Below are 19,981 nucleotides of genomic sequence, written 5' to 3'. Positions count from 1 at the left end.
GTATAAAATTGTGTTATCACTGTATTAATTGTATAAAATTGTGTTATCACTGTATCACTGTATAAATTGTGTTATCACTGTATAAAATTGTGTTATCACTGTATAAATTGTGTTATCACTGTATACTGTAAATTGTGTTATCACTGTATAAAATTGTGTTATCACTGTATTAATTGTGTTATCACTGTATAAAATTGTGTTATCACTGTATAAATTGTGTTATCACTGTATAAAATTGTGTTATCACTGTATTAATTGTGTTATCACTGTATAAAATTGTGTTATCACTGTATAAATTGTGTTATCACTGTATAAAATTGTGTTATCACTGTATAAAATTGTGTTATCACTGTATTAATTGTGTTATCACTGTATAAAATTGTGTTATCACTGTATAAAATTGTATTATGTCTGTATACAAAAATTGTGTTATTCTGTGAAATGTGATATCATTGTACACACTATGTAAGGTTTGTATTCAAATTACTGTTATTTTTTGTACAAATACATGCAGATCATGAAAGAACATAACTTTTCACTCTGAACGAAGATAACAAGATAATTGTACTTTCAGGAGTTTACAGGGGAGGGGTTATATGGTGTGATAGTGTTACCCCTGTCCGTCCGTCCGTTCAATGTCAATAAAACGTGTCTCCAGAACCTCTCCAAATATACATATTGTATGCAAGGGAGTGGGGATGTTGAAGTTGCATGTCTTACGAACATTTTCTAGTTAAAGGAAATGTTATAAAGTCTTTCGTGATCAGCTGTGTATATTGAACTGAACTTATAGGAAAACACGCAGTCATGCGAGTTAAATGTAATGGAGACAGATGCGATAAGTACTAATTTAATATGTATCAGCACCATATGACTCTTGGTAAAGTGTTTAACGTGAGAGTCAATGCCTCTAAAACACAGTTCTGGCTTATTTTATTAGACTTTAGTCATTATAATACAGCTCTGTCGCATTTCTGTAGTCTTTGACTATTACAATAAGCTCTGTTGAATTCCATTACTTCAACATTTAACAAAAACAGGTTGATAAGAAAGACAAGGCATTTCTGTTTATATCTTAACGAAAGGAGTTTTTATTTTAAAAATATAATCGTTATTAAGAATGTTTACCCGCCATGAAATTAACTCTGTCCTCTACTCTACTTAATCCTCCAATTACCACTAATTCGTAGGTTGAGTTACATCGCCGGAAGAGGGCTTGCACGTTAGTTAGGAACGCTTTTTGCCACCTGTTGAACAATCTAGTCAACAGGCATACAGCCGAAATGAAGTACATTATTGCGATGTGCTTAATTGCTTTTGTGGGTAAGTGTTGTATTCAAGCATCACCTTGGTCGTTGTCGTACAACAATTTTCTTATGCAAGTCTTCTTAAAACAGCCTAGCCGCAATTCTGATTTAATTTTACATGTTTGATTATTGAGAAAAACAACCTTATTGTGTATTTCTTACATATGCGAAATCACACAACCTATCGGTTGGATCACAAAGCATGTGATGAAAGTTAAGTAGCATTGGCACGTGTCTCTACTGAGAAACCGTGTCAGCGAATCTTAGGCTTCATTATGTGTGGCTTGGAATGGACCACATCTAATGTATAGATAAATGAAATTAGAGATAAAATGATTATCTGTAGAATTTCTGAAGTCTTCAATTTCTGCTTTATAATCGAGCTGGATACCAATTTTGATCTTAATGTGAGCGTTTAAGGAAGTTGGAAAGAACAGTTTAAGTAAATTGTAGAAATACAAAATGTTAGATAAAATGTTGAAAGTAATTACTGTGTCATTTAATGAACGAATGAATTGATTGATTAATTAAATAATTTAAATGAATAATCACTACTGTCTGTATATATTTAATTTATACCTGATAGTGACTAGATTTCGATATTACAATTGTAACAATTATAAAAAAAGCCTTCAAATTAATTTTGCAGCTTGTGACAAGTATCCAACTTTTGGCCATCGAAGTCAACACTTGATTAAGAACAAGATGGTAAATTGCATTTTTTCGTAGATATCGATAAAGTTAAAATTGTTTTGGAAATCTTTTATAAGGACTAGAAACTACGTATCTTATGACGTTTTCCAACACAAATATTTTATCTAGTACTTATTGATTGTTGTTTTGTTCAGATCGGCAAACAGTTGTAGCATAATGAGTCCCTTGACACATTTTCTATAGATATTTTATTTCCAAGTTCTTTAAAACTAAATCTTTAACTTGGATATTATTCATTTAATATCATGTTATGACTATTTAATTTTCAATAAATTTTGAATATGATATACAGAAACTTTTATGTTAATTTCATTCAGAAAATTTCACAAATTATTTTTTTTACGAAATCCTACACTGTAATTTCATGCAAACATTGAAAGAAAATGTTATTTTTGGTGCATTTTGAATTCATGTTGGGAATAGGTCTCTTCTATGGCACTTACCGTTATATTTGAAGGATTAGAAAAGTCCTTCCAATTCTCTTAGACGAATAAATTTTCTTCAAGAAAGAGTAACGTTTTCAAAAATATAAAACTACATGTAAATCAGATTGGAACACAGTGTGTTAATATTGTTATCTATATGAAAATGGTGGGTTCGTAATTTTTTAAGTATCTTTCATGATGTAGACGGTAGAAATTGCTAGTGAACTTAAAGTCACTGGGGTTTGCCGTAAACTGCTTGCCACGTTTTCATTCATTCGAATAGTGGCACGGTTAAGTGTAAAATTATCGTATACATGAAAATTATGAAGGTTATTGAAATATAGGGCAAGAACATATCCCTGACTAGATTTTGACTTTTCTTTCAATCGCAATCAGTTGCCTTCTAGACTAGCATCACTGACGAGTACTAGAAGGACGAAACAGCTGTATGACGCAGTTTAAACCACCGTTTATCTTTACTATCTAGCTATAAAGTTGTATTAAAATGTGCTTAACACTTGTGTGTCTTGTATATCATTCATGTCCTTATAAGTTGATTAATTTATGGCTATTCTTTTAAGTCTATGGCGAAAAGGAAGAGTTCAAGAATCATCAACGGAGAAGATGCGGACATCAGTGAATTTCCTTGGCAAGCGTCACTTCGGATTTTCTCTCATCATGTATGTGGCGCAGCCGTTATTGCGACAAGAACAGCAGTCACTGCCGCTCATTGTGTTAAAGGCAGATCACGGTAAAACATTTTTCACTGTTTTTTTTTATTTGATAATTATATATACAAAGAGTATCACCTCATGAACATATAGAGGACAATTAATCATTGGTAAAACGGCATCTTTTTAAACGTTGGTTGACACCATGGATATACAAAGTTTTGCGAGATATATGTGATACTTCATCGCATCAGCAAAAACGCATTAAGCAAATCTGGCTTATCTTGTGATCGCCCGCGGTTTAAAAACAATAGAATACCAACATGTCAACTGAATCATAATCCAAAACGTTAATTCAATAAAACTAGGGCAAAACAAAAGGAATATCTACACGGAGCTCTTGAAAAAAGTACAAGGAGAATAAACCTGTGCTTGGTTGTTCAAAATCTGGCTTAAGATTGTCAGTGGTTAGTGAAATTTTTCAAACACGATTTAATCCAAATTTGAATCATTAAATCATTTTATAGCTGTAGACGTGTTGTGGCATGTTTGGATTTTTTTTTCGATTTTAATTCCGCATTTAACGAATTGACTTTTAAATAGAAATTATTTCAGTTTTACTAACCACTGGTAAACAAGAGTGAGCGTTTTTTTCGACGACACCCACCATGTAAATATTGGTCAATCCATGTCAGCTTATCAAAAGAGGGGGGAAATATACAGCAACGGACTCAACGGGCAAAACTTTGAAAACAATGAACTCTGATTTAAACAATATGTTCAATTAATTTCTAGATACACCTTATATGTTGTAACCCTTCAGTCTCATCGATGATTACTTGCATTGGTCGTTTGGTATTTTTAATATACGTATTATGGACCTATTACCATATATATAACAACCTCTTGTTTGATTGTTTGTTTTCAGGTTAGATTTGTTTTTCTCGGTCTGATCCAATATTTATGAAATCAACATATTCCGATTTTGAAGGCGGCTTATTCTTCAATGCTTAAATGAAGCATGCCTAGAAATCGGATAATAATTTCATATTATTTTTCACAAATGTCATACCATGTCATGCATACTGACAGTACGGAGTCTGTTTTCCTGTATTGTTATCGAAATGGGTCAACTGCATTGAAGTGAAATAAAGTGCTTAATGTCAAGTAAAGTACCAACTTAAATAAAAATTGATACAGGACGTTCGTCCTAATTGATCAACAAAACGGTTGACAATAAACACAAAGGTCGTAGACTTCAATTCGTGCTAAATCTATTTTACATTTAAGCTTTAACAAATTAGTCCCCCAAACATCCAAGCAGAAATTCAGAATGACTGAAATATGGAGCGTAAATCAGTCTTTCATTGCTTGAAGTCATAAATATTGATTCCGTTCAGATATAATGTACATTTGTTGTTCATTTCAATATATGCATTCGGTTTAATTTTCACTTTTATTGTCATCAGTGTTGCGTACTTATTCCTATAAAATTATTTTTAGGTCATTTACTCTCAAAGTTGGTTCAACAAAGCTTTCAGGACATAAGGGGACTGTTGTTGCAGTAAGAAAGATCATTACCGTAAGTATAGTCATTACATTTCACAACATATTTAAATGCCGCATGTTGAACAACAGACAAGAGAGGCAGGCGCAAAGTTTGTTCCTATGAGAACGTAGCTGATTTAATGGAAGCATTTGATACAAAAACAGTTAATCTTTTCTTACCTTCAGACAAACAAATTTAGGCCCTTAGCATCACTGACGAGCAATAAGATGCAGTTTAATTCATTGTTTGACTCTACTGTATCTCACTCTAATTATGAAAAGGTGTCATTCACTTGTGTGTCTTTTATACAATCTTTGTTTTATTTACATTTCAATAATGCAAAGTGATATCAATTATACATTAAGATAGAAAAAAGGAAACAAGAAAAGGTGACACTTGTGTAAACTGTATGAGAAGAGTTATTCAGCTATCACGACCTCTTGTTGAAAAAGATGACACAGGAAAAAATGCAGACATGCTAACGAAAGCGTAGTTCCTACTGGATTGTACAGGAGCTTTTCTGATTCATAGTGAAAGAGAAGTTGCTATACTTAGCACCACTCCCCTTCCCACACTACATTTTATTTATCACTGCTGCAATGGCGATATCATCCTCGTTAATCCAGGGGCATTTTCGATACTCCAGGGGCTTCTTCTATAATTCAAGGGTTATGATCATTTTCGCTTTCTACATCCCTGGGACATTTCCTGGCAAAATTGAAGGCACAAGCGAATTATTTGATTGGTTATCTAAACTGGGTTTCAGTAAGAATAAACTGACCAATCACAGACTGATATTTATCTATTGAAGATTGCAAAGGTGCGACACTCTACTTCAAAGGCAATACATGACGTGCCGTTATGCCACCCCGAGATTTGTTTGATGTACAATAAAGGACCAGAATAGTCTTCTCATCCTATCCACAAGGTGTCGAACATGTAATGTACAGTTTTGTAATGAAATGTTCCAGGGATGCAGAGAAATTACCAACAAGTCCACATAATCATAATTCAACTCCAACTCAATAAACTAGGGCAATATATTAACAAAAGAAAGATTTTCTCTTATGGTCATAAAAATGCACAAGATGAATGAGACCAGGTGTTCCAGAACAGAAAGCGTAAGCGTCGTCTGCTTCATCCAAGGCACCAGCCATGTAAATCATGGTCAATCCAAGTAAATAATGGCACATTTCCAAACGAGAAAAAGGTATACAACAACGGAATCAATAAGCAACCTAACGAGCCCCAAACACATTCGTATCGCACACTGAAATAGAATATTTCTCAACCTTTCATCAACCTGTGGAAAAGTCAACTTTATAAGAAGTGTTTTAGAGGAGGTTGTTGAAAATTGGCCGTAACCTGGGAAGAATCGAGTACATGGCTTAATTCAAGTCAGGGTGAGAAATAGAAAGTCATGGGAGAAACGTTACAATATCACCTAAAAACTAATATTCACATTGCTGAAAGTAAAATATTTCATACATGATCGGAAATCAGTCCGATATCATTTCTATCGCTCAATGCCTTTATGTGTTGTACCTTGTATTGACAATGCGATAAAACCGAAAATGAAACCACAACACTATGAGGAAAACTACTTGAGATATTTTCCATTCCTGACCAATACTTCTGACATCATTGTATTAAAGTAATCCAACCCTGTATTAGAGGGCTACCTTGTAACTTGGCACGTGGTTAATATGGAAGTTGGTCGCTATAACATCAGCCAGTGGACTGGTGGTCTTTAATACAGTGAAAATCTATTACATAAGGATCAAATAGTATCTGGCACAGAAACCTTCCGACTGGATCAAATATTATTTAGCACAGAAACTTTCCAAAATTATCAAATAGTATCTGCCACAGAAACCTTCGGAGATGTCAAGTAATCACGGAAACAAGCACGATCATACTCTAATCCGTTCCTCATGTTTTTGACCGTCGGTAGACATGTGTAAGGAGGAATTCAGATTAAACAACTAATTCAAATAGGTTCGAGAAAACTACATAGTTTGTTTGCGATGTTTAACGCCCCGTGAAAGGCCAGGGTCATTTTGAGTCTTCTTGTAGGTACGCCATATGTCGTCCAGAACAATTAGACAGACCATTCCCTTTCTAAACTTCTTAAGGTAAAGAACCCGTTATTGGTAGGGAGTGTCGAAATGCGCACCTCGGATATTCACCTTAGATTGGAAAGGCCAACATTCTAGCATACCAACTTCTTCAGTCGCCTATCAGAATTCAAAATGTAGGCTGTTAGCATCACTGATGAGTCCTTTAAGGACGAAACAAAAGTGGGATGAGGTCTAATTCATTCTTTAACCCTATTGTAAATTTGTGTCTAAATCTGCATTAAAAGGTGCTACAGTTGTTTTTTTTTTATTCTTTCAACTGTTTGTATGGTTGACAGCATCCACATTTCAAGAAATTTCGCAACGACATAGCGATCCTTAAGTTTGATAGAGATATAGCAGGACCATCACATCGCCTGGCCAAAACAATTGCAATTCCCAAGAGCGACGACGACTTTGCTGGAGCAAAATGTATCATTACAGGATGGGGGAGGATCTTAGACGTTAATGGTTGTAAGTACAGAAACATTTTCTCAAGAACTTTCACGAATCCATGTTCATGCTTACTAAAATGATGATTAATCTTAAATATGTATTTGAAAAATGAAAACCAATAAGGAAATTGATATATAGTTATTTAATAAATCGTAATTATTGTCCTGATCATACGACAACTATGGGTACATAAACGACTATATTTTGGAGGGTTTTTATTTATTGTCTACTGTGTTCTCATTTGGGAATGTGACATAATCTACTTGGATTGACCAGAATTTAAATAGTAGCATGGTCGATGAAGCAGATGGTCTTTTTCTTTTGAACTTTTTAAGGAGTAAATATTTCTTTTCTTATTAGCTCATCTGGTTCGAAGGACATACCGCCAAGTCCGTCGTCCGTTTCCGTCTACCGTCTTCTGTCAACATTTTCCATACAAAACGTTTCTTGTCATAAACCATACCAAATTTGTGTCAGAAGCATCATTTAGGAAAAGGAAACACAAGTTGTGTAAATATTGGGTCTCGGCCCCCAGGAACACGAGGGATGGGCCCAAAAGGAGACATTTTTTCAATCCTTGGATTTTGCACAAATTTAGTCTGAAGCATCGCTTGGTCTCGGCTTCATTATGCGGGTGGGGCGGTGCCCTAAAGGGAAATAGTGATAGGATTTTGTCTTTATTTTGTTTGAAGCCTTGTTGGGTTAAGGGAAAATCAATTTTGTATAAGTGGTGTGTCTCGGCCCACTAAGAAGGGGTATGGCCCATTAAAAACATAAAGCAAATTCGATAGCAATACGAGATATTGGATTTTACACTTAGTTGGCCTTAAGTATTGTTTGGTAAGGTAAATCAATGTTGTATAACATGCGGGTCATACCCGTCCAGAGGAGGAGTGGCGGGGCCCAAAACCAGAAATGTTCCTCAACTGTAGGAGTGTTTGAATTCTGCCCAAATTTGGTCTGAAGTATCCTTGAGTGAAGAGAAATAAATGTTATGTAAACGATCGGCCATCACGACCCCCTGTCGCAGGAAGGGCGGGACCCAATGGCAGCAATAGAGCATATTCTTCAAGTCCTTATTCTCTTGTAGGAGTGAAGTTGGACTTGCATTGTTTGCTGAAGGGAAATCAATGGTAAAGTGTGTCACGGCACCCTAAGCCCATTTGTTGTTGGGGGGAGTTGGGGGGAGTGGGGGTGGAGGAGTGAGTCTAGTATACTAAATGAGCAAATATTTGAAAATCCTTCTACTTGTGTAGGAATGTAAGGATTATGTTCAAATTTGCAAGCATTTTTGGGACAAGAGGAATTAATTAGGAAATAAGAGGAACAGTGGGTCTCGGCCCCCTGGGGAGGGTGGAGTGAGTTACAGCAGGGAAAATACAGCCAGTGTTCTTGTTCGTTAAGAATTATTGAATTTTGCCTCAATTTTGGTCTGAAGCTTGCAAGGGTAAAAGGAACTTACTTTTGTATAAACAGTACATCTGATCCCCATCGGACTAAGGGGCGGGGCCTAAACACTTTCCATTAAGTTTTGATGAAGCAATTTCAGCGAGCTAAAGTAAGAGCGAGCCATATATACATGGGCCTCTTGTTCTTAAATGATAATACGCTGTTGAAAATAAATATATTCATTTCAGCATTAATTCGTACCAACAAACTGCAGAAGGCACGGACCAAAGTACTCACTGTGTCAGACTGTAAGAAGAGGGCGGGTAAAAGCTTTATCAAGAAAAGTCATGTGTGTGTGTACACCGGATATAATGGAGCTTGCTTTGTAAGTCCTACGTAACTGAAACATTCTGACACTTTTCATGCCTAAGTTAGAATACTACGATCGCATGTTTGTTCGAGTTCCTTGGTCCTAAAGGTTCTACCCGTGATTTGTTTTCTGTCCTCACAATGCCGTGGTGGATGGCAGACATCCTCCCAATATCAAAACACGACATTTTAGCGACGGCATTCAGACAATGTTTTAAATAATTCAAAACCGTGTGAAAGTTTTAACTGATACATCAACAGGGACAAACTTATTTTAACCTACCTACATATTCAAAAGCCATTTAATATAACTAGCTTAATATATGCATCCATTTTCTTAGACCGCCACTGTACAATTCCAAGCACATGTTCGAAAATAGCCATCATTACAAGACTTTTCAATATAGGTCTCGTCAGATTTCGATAACTAAACGTGAAATAACGATTGTTAGTAAATGTTAAAATGAACCTAGGTACATATATGTATGATTCTGAACATTTTTATAATCTGCTAGATAAACCATGTAGGTGTGTTGATCACGGTAAAATTGCACGTACATGTTCTAACTAAATAGCAACCGAGCGTACAGGTGATATACCGTAACCGTGGAAAGTTGTAGTTGCAATGACGTAGCAAGTTTAGAGTAATTTCTCCATGTTTCCAATGTAGATGATAATTGTAAGGCGTGCGTTTGCTATATTTTATAAGCACAGAAAGGTTGCTTATGTGTGCGCCTTTCAGAATTAGACGCCTGTGTGTCTCTTTGTGGTTTTTTTGTTATTGAGAATCAACATTGCAGAAATTGGAATAGTTTGTTGCCATCATTTAAACTCTTTCTTTTTGTTCTATCATGCCTTGCCTCCTTAAACTAATGTTACTAATCGTCCTTCACCTCTGCTAGTGTTACCGTTCTTCACCTTCTGCTAGTGTTACCGTCCTTCACCTTCTGCTAGCTTTACCGTCCTTCGCCTTCTGCTAGCGTTACCGTCCTTCACCTTCTGCTAGCTCCTTACCGTCCTTCACCTTCTGCTAGCGTTACCGTCCTTCACCTTCTGCTAGCTTTACCGTCCTTCACCTTCTGCTAGCGTTACCGTCCTTCACCTTCTGCTAGCTTTACCGTCCTTCACCTTCTGCTAGCGTTACCGTCCTTCACCTTCTGCTAGCTTTACCTCCTTCACCTTCTGCTAGCTTTACCGTCCTTCACCTTCTGCTAGCTTTACCGTCCTTCACCTTCTGCTAGCGTTACCGTCCTTCATCTTCTGCTAGCTTTACCGTCCTTCGCCTTCTGCTAGCGTTACCGTCCTTCACCTTCTGCTAGCTTTACCGTCCTTCACCTTCTGCTAGCGTTACCGTCCTTCACCTTCTGCTAGCGTTACCGTCCTTCACCTTCTGCTAGCTTTACCGTCCTTCACCTTCTGCTAGCGTTACCGTCCTTCACCTTCTGCTAGCTTTACCGTCCTTCACCTTCTGCTAGCGTTACCGTCCTTCACCTTCTGCTAGCTTTACCGTCCTTCACCTTCTGCTAGCGTTACCGTCCTTCACCTTCTGCTAGCGTTACCGTCCTTCACCTTCTGCTAGCTTTACCGTCCTTCACCTTCTGCTAAGGTAACTGTTAAAATTCGTAATGATTTGATTTATAGTATATACGATGTATTTCCGTTCTCATTTTTGTAGGGTGACAGCGGTGGAGCACTCAGCTGTGGGAAAGTGCTTGTTGGCGTTACGTCATTTGGTCATTTTGGCTGTGCCGTCAATCATCCTAGTGTCTATACTAGAATAAGCTGCTACAGGGATTGGATCCAAAAACACATCAGATAGACCTCCGATAACCGGATATACATGACATGGGTTATTTTGTTTTGAATTAAACGACACGACACCTTTCTTTTGTTTTTGATTCTTTTCTTGATTTATTTAATCACTGTTATTTTATTTATTGTTATATGCTATAAATAACCCCATTCTATCTAATTATTGAAAGGAATTTCAATCTGAAGGAGATTGATTGGCCAAAACAATCAACCGCAACCGTGAGAAATCATCCATTTTTGACTAAATACTTGAAAACACTTCCAAGGGATTTTATTGAATATACTCAAGCGAGTAGTACCTTAAACAGATTAGAATAGGAAACAGTATGGCCTAACGATAGATTATACAGCATCATACAGCTTCACCTATTACACTTCAGTCTTACTAACAGGGAAAATGTTATTTACAACATGGGTCACAAACCAGTCTCCAGCGATGAAGTGAGAAATGGAGCATGATGGATAAGGACACGAGTGTAGACAAATAATGGTCCAAACTCTTTGATTAACATCTATTTAAATATCTATTAGTCAACAAATCTAGAAACGTTTGAAAGATGTAAAATACTAGACTACAATAGACACCAACGTCGACAGCAATCTCTTAAGAACGATGAAAATGCAAGAAAATAAAATAATTCTTGTCATACTACAGTCAGTAAGATAAAACGGCAGACGAAGTTAAATCCGTCAATAAATCTGGTTTTACGTACGTTACAAAACACGGTGGGTAAGTCAGATAGAGGAGACTGATGATCGCACTGAACAATTCAGGAAAGTGTAGAAATAAGAATGAAATTTTTACAGCACAACATACACACAAAATCTACTTTACACGTCACAACATCAATGGTCATTGATTACGTGACGTCATCAAAGGCAATCGCTGATAGTTTTTTTGTCATGTCACATCACATAGCAGACCAATATGTCTTCTTATTACGCCACGTCATCATACTACTTATGCAGTTAGTTAGTGTCACCAATACGAATGTAAGTCATATCTAGAAAGGCAGTCAGATAGGTTCATAAGTATTTTTATGTCACGCCAACAGAAAAAAAAGTTTCATCGATAAATCTACTTATTGAGTCCATGGTAATATATCTCGATGTGGGGCCCTAATAAGGAATCACCATTTTTAATGGTTATTAAGCCTACCGAGTGTCAGTGAAATTGGTGTAAAACGAAGGACGGGGATCTCCATACATTGAAATGTTTAAAAACCAATGACCAATAACTACTTCAAAAACTGCTGTGTAGGAAACACAACTTCAAGATGGACAAGATGAATATTGTTATTTAAAAAGGTCGGAAACTCTTCCAAATACAGTCGAGTCCAGAAATACCAATTATAAAAAATAAAATACAACTTCCTGTCATGGTCATTTAACCTACTAAGTTTGAAAAAGAAACTGTAAGAAATCTACGGACAAATGTTAGTTTATGACACACGGACAACAGGTGTGCAAATGGACAGACAGCGAGATACTGACAGAGGGCCAAACAGACGGACATCAAGTTTACTATAGGGCACCAGCACTTTCTACTTCCTTTATTGGGTCATCACAGACAGGTTGAACAAATAGTCTATTTCATGAAATAATGTGTTTCTTAAGAAAAAGATAATTAAATATGCTGTGAGTTTTTCTACAAGTAGTTTTATTTGTAGATGACATTGTTACATAAATTACATATAAGATTCCGGATGGAATTGGCCAAAAATCATTATGCATAATACCAAGTGTATAGTACAAACATGCTGATGCTGTGGCAGCGCACTTCTTAATACACTTTCATATGATAATATCACAAAACAGTGAAATGTATGTGTTCCTGGATAAGGCATGATTTAGCTAATAACAGAATAACTATAATCTTCAGTTTATAATTTCAAAATTTTGGCAGATGATGAAAACAATTTTAAAGCGATTATTTTAAAACTGAATGAAAATAGTATGTAATTGTTTTATTAAGCACATATCTACAGTAAATGTGGTGATTGGGATATTTCAACTACGAACATGTAGATGTGACAAACGTGTTACCAACCTAAAGGATGATACCACTGTTCATGTCATTTTGCCCCTCAAATCTTCAGTTTCCTAGGAAATAAACTATTTATTGTTTATATTGAAATAAAAGACAAATAAAAAAATTGTTGTGATCACACACAATGAGGCAGATAATTCTCCTACATTACTCCTTTCAACCACCCCCTCCTCCCTCACCTCCAGTACATATATCTAAATACTTGTTTAAGCACAATATTTAATAGATTTATAACTCACCAACAATTTATTATTAATTATTTTGAAATGAAAAATCAGTTCAGTATTGTTATATTAAAACTTTCAGCAAACAAAAATGTTGAGCAGTGAAGAATTTGGAATTTGAGGAAGACAACAAAACACATCATAGTATAATTGTATTTATTATTATCACTTTTTTATATACATGTACTGCTAAATATGTTTTTAAAACCAATTTGAATATTTTTTTATGTTTTATGTTTTGAGAACATGGCATATTAGATTTAAATATCAAACTTTTGGAAAAGTTGGCATTACACAGCTGTATTAGAACAATGGTTACACATTGCACATATTTTCCTTCCGTTTTACATTCTATTACACTTTCCATCTATCATCTGTTACAGATTAACTGGAATACAGTGAAATATGAATAAGTTTTCACTGTAAAAATTTCAATATTCCACATTACAAACATACAAATGCATTGACATATTTAAATTAAGAATTACCAGGTCAAAATGACTTGAAATATGTGTAGCATGACATGGTCATGATATTAGACACAAATTTAAAATACCAATTTGATGTGATTTCAAATAAAAAGTAAATTTATAATTTAGTGTTTTACAAAGAGTTATAAAAATATATAATACTCATTACCTTAGCACTTAAAAAAGAAAAAAAAAATCAAACCAATCGCTGTGACATGATGATTAAGATCTTGATGACATCTGTCTTTAGATCTTATAAAAAGGAAACAAATTTTGATATTTTAAGCGACTGAAATCTCACTGATACATGTACATATATAACAATATTCCCTTACAACAGTATCAGGTTTTTATCTGTACATCATTAACATATCGATGAAAAAAAAAAAACAATATCAGGAAATTAAAATATTAATCATATTCATACATCTAGTTTGCTTACAAATGAGACAACACAGAATGATCTCATCTATATTGCACTGGTTCTGTATGTAAACTATTTTAATAGAATATTTCAACTGTCTCTTAAGAAATCAAAGTTATATTATTATTTGACCAGGAAAATCCATTCCTCTTTATAGATCACTTTCAGTAAACAGCCCCTGAAGTCACTGAACAATACTTTGAATTTGTCAATGCTTAATATATTGCCCTCATATTTTAAGTTTAGAGACAAAACTAATGAGCAGCCACCACAGGAACCTCAGCCTTCACAGCATTATGAGAGTCTACCTTGGATGGAATGTTTTTGAACCTAAAAGGAAGATAAAAAACACAATAGATATCTTCAGATTTTTGTAAACAGGTCAGATATGTACCGTCCTTCTAGAAATTGATGCGATTATTTCTTATTAAATTTTTAAAGAGAAAAGATCAGGAAAAAAGCTGGTCAAAACATAAATTAAACTGATGTTCAAAAAGGAATTATTAGAAGCCTCTTTTGTTGACGTCAGATAGTTTGACGTTACCCCATACAACAGGATGAAGCCATTTTGAATCGGCTACTTTACATTGTATTTTGTGGTTTTATGCTGTCCTGTGGTAAGAATCACTAACAAAACAGCTTTTACATTGGTAAACCAAATTCCAAAAAACCAGAAAGATAAACGGTAATCTCATAGAAAGCCAAATTATTCAATCTATGCCTCATTTGCACCCAAACAGGAAAATCACAGACAGGTTCACCAAATAGTAAAAATAATGTGTTTCTTGAGAAAATGGTACTTAAATCTGTCGAGACAATAAAATAGGGATACAAAAGTATGATTTAGTCATTCTGTATCAATCTTCAGGAAATTACTTTTACTACAAAAAACAAATTCACAATTATCAAATGATAAGGTTGAAGGAATATCAAAAAGATCAAATAAAGAAATTGAAAAAAAGAATTAAATAAAGAAAGATTATGGAACAGTTTTTTACCTGGATAACTTGAACAGTTCTTTTTCTTTCTGGGACATTGCCTTTTTACCGTCATCATTATTTTGCTGTTCTGGATTGGACTGTGTGGAATAACATGGCTCATTCTGTTTTTTTCCTTTCCTGAAATCGACAAACATGGGCCAAATAATGAAAAACATTATCTCCATACTGTTAACTACATATATTATAATGCAGTAGTAGAAGTAGAAATGAAAAGATCTTTATATAATCATTGATTACTTTTAAGAGCTATTAATTTGTCATTTCACGTGTTAAAAGGTTATCACATTTAAATATCTGTTAAGAATTGTGTACTTTCTATTAATTATAATATTTTAAAGTTTGCATAACCATTTTATCAACAACGTCAAAAAATTGAAATCAAATAGGAGCGACCCAACACTAATACTAATACTGTACATATCATTTTCATTCATAGAGTGTAAACAATGTCTTTGGGCATGCAATTTTAGATTCAGATTAATTCAAATTCATTTATTTTGCTTTGTCACACGTATAGTATGAAACAAGAGGTCATTTTACAAAGTCAGAATTGAAACATGGCTGGCTAATTAAGATTTGGCTAATTACACATATTAAGAAATCATATCAAAACGGCATGTTAAAACAAGGCTCGCAAAAGTCAGGTGATGAACATTGACAATGATAATGAATTTTATGCAGTAATTATCTTATAATACAGCAATTGACAGAAGCAATTAGACAAAAATTGTGCAATTGGTCAGAAACTGATTTCAGTGTGAATTGGTGGAAAGGAGTTAATAAATAGAGCAAAATTCAAATTTAGTATTTTTTCTGGACTATAATGGGGCATTCATGTCTCCCAGTGTGTAATATCTGTGTACATACTCTGATCTTCTATAGGAACTTCCGATCTGTTTTCCAATGGTCGTTCTGTACTCGGTGTTGATTGGTTCCTTGTCTATTTGAGTGTCTGCTGCTAGCATGGCGCGGTGCTTATCCCGAACTTTGTCCTGTTGTGCCTGCCATTTTGTGATGCGGTCCTGCCACTCTCGATCATATGCAAAGGACAATATCTTGGTCATCTTTGCCTTGTCCTTTTCTTCTTCAGGCCTATTAAAATGTTTACCAGAAAAAATGGTTATTGCACCTTATTTTAACTGACAATAACGGATGTTGTAAAAAATATCTATTCATACTCATTTCCTGAAATTTTATTCATGAGAAAGAATATATACGCATAGTCTTTTAACAGATTTTTTTATTTGCTGTTGTTATTCATGAACATGTTGATGGTATGATGTAGATAATGTGATATAGAAATTATCGAAATACTGTCTGATTTTTGCAATATTTCTTAAAATAATGAAGGAAAATCTAATTCAAGTAGCTTAAATTATGTGAAAATTGAGGTGACAAGGATTTTCATGTTTCCTGCTGTTACCTCTTATGTAGTGTTAGTGTAATGCTCTGGACAAAATTATGATGGACAGACAAAGGGAGGGACAGACAAAGCGGTGACTATATGCGCTCTCTTTGGGGAGCATAATGACTTGTTTCAAAATTTTGAAAAAAACAGACAAATCAAATACGATGAAAACTTTACATGCATGAGTGAAACACCCGATGTTTCTGTGGAACGATTCAGGTTTCAAATTTATTTTCATTTAATCATATGGAAGTTTACTATTTTCAATTTACTTCAATCTGATTTCTCAAAAAATTTGAAAGTCAAAATATACAAATATGAAACCAAGGTTTTCCTTGTTTCTAAATGAATAAAAATTAATATCTGTGTATCCAGCCATAAAACTTAAATTACAAGTATTGATTGACATCTAAATCATATAGCTAGTAGTTAATAAAGAGTATACATACAGCGGAAGATATTTCAGATGTGGTCTTTCTCGCTCCAGTTGTGATATTTTGGCAGCATCTGAAGGTTTTGTGCGTTCCTGTGGATGTGACTTTACTCTAGGAGGTTTGGCAATCCTCACGCCATACCCTGACCTCTTGACCTCAGGAAGTTTAAGTGTCTTATTCTTCACATTTTTGCCCTCTCTGTCATATGCAGAGAGCTTGTCATATGCGTATGGCGTGCGACCTGCTTTTAGGTAGTTTTCATCTGTAGAGGGCTGGTGAACATCATGGAACATATACTCAGGGACACGAAACTCATATTTTCTGACAAAAGAATTTAAAAAATAAAAACTCACATTAAAAAGAAATGTAAAACAAAAGTGTGAATCATATTTTCTTGTTTTTTTTTTATCAAATTACTTTGATTTATATTTTCTGTAACAGAGATAGATACAAAGTCCATGTTTAATAAAAAGAATATTTACAAATCTTGTCAAATTTGTAAGTTCAAAACAAGGTCATATACTTATGTTTAACAACCATAAACAGCAACGTTTCACATAAGCTATAGTTTTTCTTAATGATGAATTGTTTTCTGATAAATTGTGCAGACTACAGGTATTGTTTTTTCTTGGAACATGGCAAAATGACTACAGATATCATAACCCAAGGGACCTTTATTAATTGTGTATTCTCTAAAAGCAGTTTATACATTATGTATACATAATATTGTACAACAAATAGTAGCCTTTTTATTCCATTGAAAATTTCTACTTTTTTTTTGTCCTGGTTTTTTCTATTATTTTATGATAGATGATATTTAGTATCATTTTTAATTTTACTCTTGAATTTTTAATTTGAATCAATTCTTAAACACATTCTGGGTATATTCCATGATAATCATCGATCAATACTCACCCTGTGTCTGGTTCTGAAGCAGCATCCTCTATAGCATTGTCCTCTAGATAAAACCATTCTGATCGCGGGTAACCAACACAAGGTCTCTCTGACATCTTTGGATTTTCTTTGAATTGAAGCAAATCTGACAGGAAAAAATAGAAAATAATAAATATATTATGGTGTACTTAACCTGATTGATTCACATTACCCACTATCACTGATATTGTATTCAAAGGCTGTTGGTTGGAAATACAAGTAGGACCAAATAAAATGTAGGATTCATGGAATATTTATAATTAAACTCAACAAAGTGAGTTTAAGAACACATGCATTATAATACTCTAAAAACTTAAAAACAAAACAAAAACAAACTAAAAAACTTCAGAAATAAGCCTATCCTGAAAACAAGTCTGTAGTTTCTTATATCAATATACCTGTATTTGCTTACATTGTTAAAGAAAATAAGCCACATGTTACTTTTTCAAGTTTTTAGGGTATATTGATAATTGTCTTTCTACCTACATCAATACTTACTCTGTCTACCTCCCTGTTTAGCAAGTCGTATATATTTTGTGTCTGTGTCACGATACAGAGGTCTGACTGGATCACCAATCATTTCACCCTCCACAGGATCGTTGAGGCCCGGTATCTGGGAAGCAGGTGGGACAAGCACAGGCTCCACATTCTTCCTCCTGGCTGGGGCATGGTAGAACCAGCCTAAAGCAAAACAATAAATCAATGTATATCACAAAACAGTTTCTACAAGTTAGTGACTGACATCATTTCATATCAATTAGTATAAATGAACCTATCTGTACAACATAAACCGATACATACAATATGTAGATATAATGTAGTTTGTGTGTGATGTATTTTTGGATAAGGCATACATTTTACACTTTGATTTGTATATATCCATACAGGTTCATGTATATATGTTGTATGTCCTTTCAATGATTTTACTGTTTGTCTGCATGGTACTGTAAGTACATAAATTATTTATTATCTCATTTTTATGTCTAGAAGTTCAACGTCTGGTGTTCAGGTCTGAGGAAATAGTAATTCAAAATTATTTTAATTTATTAAACATATTCTATCAAGTTACATCATTAAAAGACATGGTTATAGTGACCAACTGAAGAAACTAAAGATGCCAACACTGAAATATAGACATCTAAGGCGTGATATGATAGGAATGTTTAAGATCATGAATGGTTCATATGACAAAATGTATCTATTGGATTCTTTGCCAAAACAAAAAGTACATCCACAAGGGAACAAAGTCTTAAAGTACATAAACAGTGCTGCAACACAAATGTGAGAAAGGTCAGCTTCACTTAAAGAACAGTGGATAATTGTAACAATTTACCAGAATCTGTGATGCAAGCAAAAACTGTTAAATATTTTGAAGCAAAAATGGATAATTTTTTGAAAAACTAGGATGTAAAATACAACCACAACTCGGACATAGACAACGCCGGAAGATGTCACGTAAAAGTAAAAATGACGAAACTGATCAATTAGATGCGGACATATATAGTGGTCGAATAGACCAGCGTCCAAAGAAGATCCTGTTATGTTCCTACAACTACAATACATTAGCAATCCGCCAAGATTTAACAATAAAAATAATTAGGGAGAGGGATTGTGATATGACCAACACACATTCATGGTAAAGAAATGGTCAGTGTCTTAACATATAAGCTGTATTTTTGCGAGGCTAAAGAAAGACGCAAGTAGCGAACCTTTGGAGTTTGTGAATATCTTACAGCAAAAATACAAGCGGCAGTTGTATTTCGACAATGGCAGTGTTAGTTGCAAGATGAATACCCCGTATTTCGGTAGATCCGACTATAGTAGAGGTATGACAACATAATAATCCATGTATTTACCTAATAAAGACGGCCATTGCCTATTCTGCTATCAGACGGATTGACACATTGTTATCCATACAGACATGGGGCAACGAAAAGTAAATAATTCACCGCTACTTAAGATTGATATAAAAAAAAACTGAACTTACCAGCCTCCTTTATTTTCTTTGAAGACGTTGTCGCCATACTGTTTGATTACAATGAGGACTGCAGGCCGACGGCAATAATAAACAAGCTGTAGACGTATGGACTCGTGTACATGCTACCATGGAAACAACGTCAAATTTGTGGCTGTAGTTTCGTATCACTGTTAACATTTCAATAATCAAAATAGCTGTTTTCAACATTATTATTGAATTACTTTTTTATTTATGATAATGAATGATAATA

The 19,981-nt window shown here is 34.5% G+C and overlaps 2 protein-coding genes across 2 annotated transcripts; one reads left to right on the top strand and one right to left on the bottom strand.

The window, feature by feature from the left end:
- The first annotated feature begins 1,283 nt into the window (after positions 1-1,283).
- Positions 1,284-10,816, top strand: LOC132547566 (transmembrane protease serine 9-like). The gene is made up of 7 exons (XM_060211339.1): positions 1,284-1,323; positions 1,957-2,015; positions 3,028-3,197; positions 4,621-4,708; positions 7,083-7,257; positions 8,877-9,013; positions 10,673-10,816. The coding sequence occupies exons 1-7, from the start codon at positions 1,284-1,286 to the stop codon at positions 10,814-10,816; spliced, it is 813 nt and encodes a 270-aa protein (XP_060067322.1).
- Positions 10,817-14,231: 3,415 nt separating this feature from the next.
- LOC132547585 (uncharacterized protein C7orf57 homolog) lies at positions 14,232-19,777 on the bottom strand. Its single transcript, XM_060211363.1, has 7 exons — positions 19,741-19,777; positions 18,252-18,434; positions 17,736-17,859; positions 16,836-17,141; positions 15,846-16,070; positions 14,976-15,095; positions 14,232-14,307 (listed from the first exon to the last, which is right to left on the bottom strand). Exons 1-7 carry the CDS (start codon positions 19,775-19,777, stop codon positions 14,232-14,234), a joined length of 1,071 nt encoding a protein of 356 aa, XP_060067346.1.
- Between the last annotated feature and the right edge of the window lie 204 nt (positions 19,778-19,981).

Source organism: Ylistrum balloti, unplaced genomic scaffold (assembly GCF_031769215.1).
Source record: "Ylistrum balloti isolate Yb309-2 unplaced genomic scaffold, AGI_CSIRO_Ybal_v1 Utg369962, whole genome shotgun sequence".
NCBI classification, from domain to species: Eukaryota; Metazoa; Mollusca; class Bivalvia; order Pectinida; family Pectinidae; genus Ylistrum; species Ylistrum balloti.
Note: the sequence above shows the minus strand (reverse complement) of the source record. Positions and strands in the feature narration are given on the sequence as shown.

Bases quoted from the DNA above. Each gene is read 5' to 3' on its own strand.
- LOC132547585 (XM_060211363.1), bottom strand. From the start codon at position 19,777: ATGGCGACAACGTCTTCAAAGAAAATAAAGGAGGCTG. The intron at 17,860-18,251 runs GTAAGTATTGAT...TTTTCCTGTCAG, and splicing joins TAAACAGGGAGGTAGACAGA to ATTTGCTTCAATTCAAAGAA. The intron at 15,096-15,845 runs GTATGTACACAG...TGTCGATTTCAG, and splicing joins AGTTCCTATAGAAGATCAGA to GAAAGGAAAAAAACAGAATG.
- LOC132547566 (XM_060211339.1), top strand. From the start codon at position 1,284: ATGAAGTACATTATTGCGATGTGCTTAATTGCTTTTGTGG. The intron at 2,016-3,027 runs GTAAATTGCATT...TATTCTTTTAAG, and splicing joins ACTTGATTAAGAACAAGATG to TCTATGGCGAAAAGGAAGAG. The intron at 7,258-8,876 runs GTAAGTACAGAA...TATTCATTTCAG, and splicing joins GATCTTAGACGTTAATGGTT to CATTAATTCGTACCAACAAA.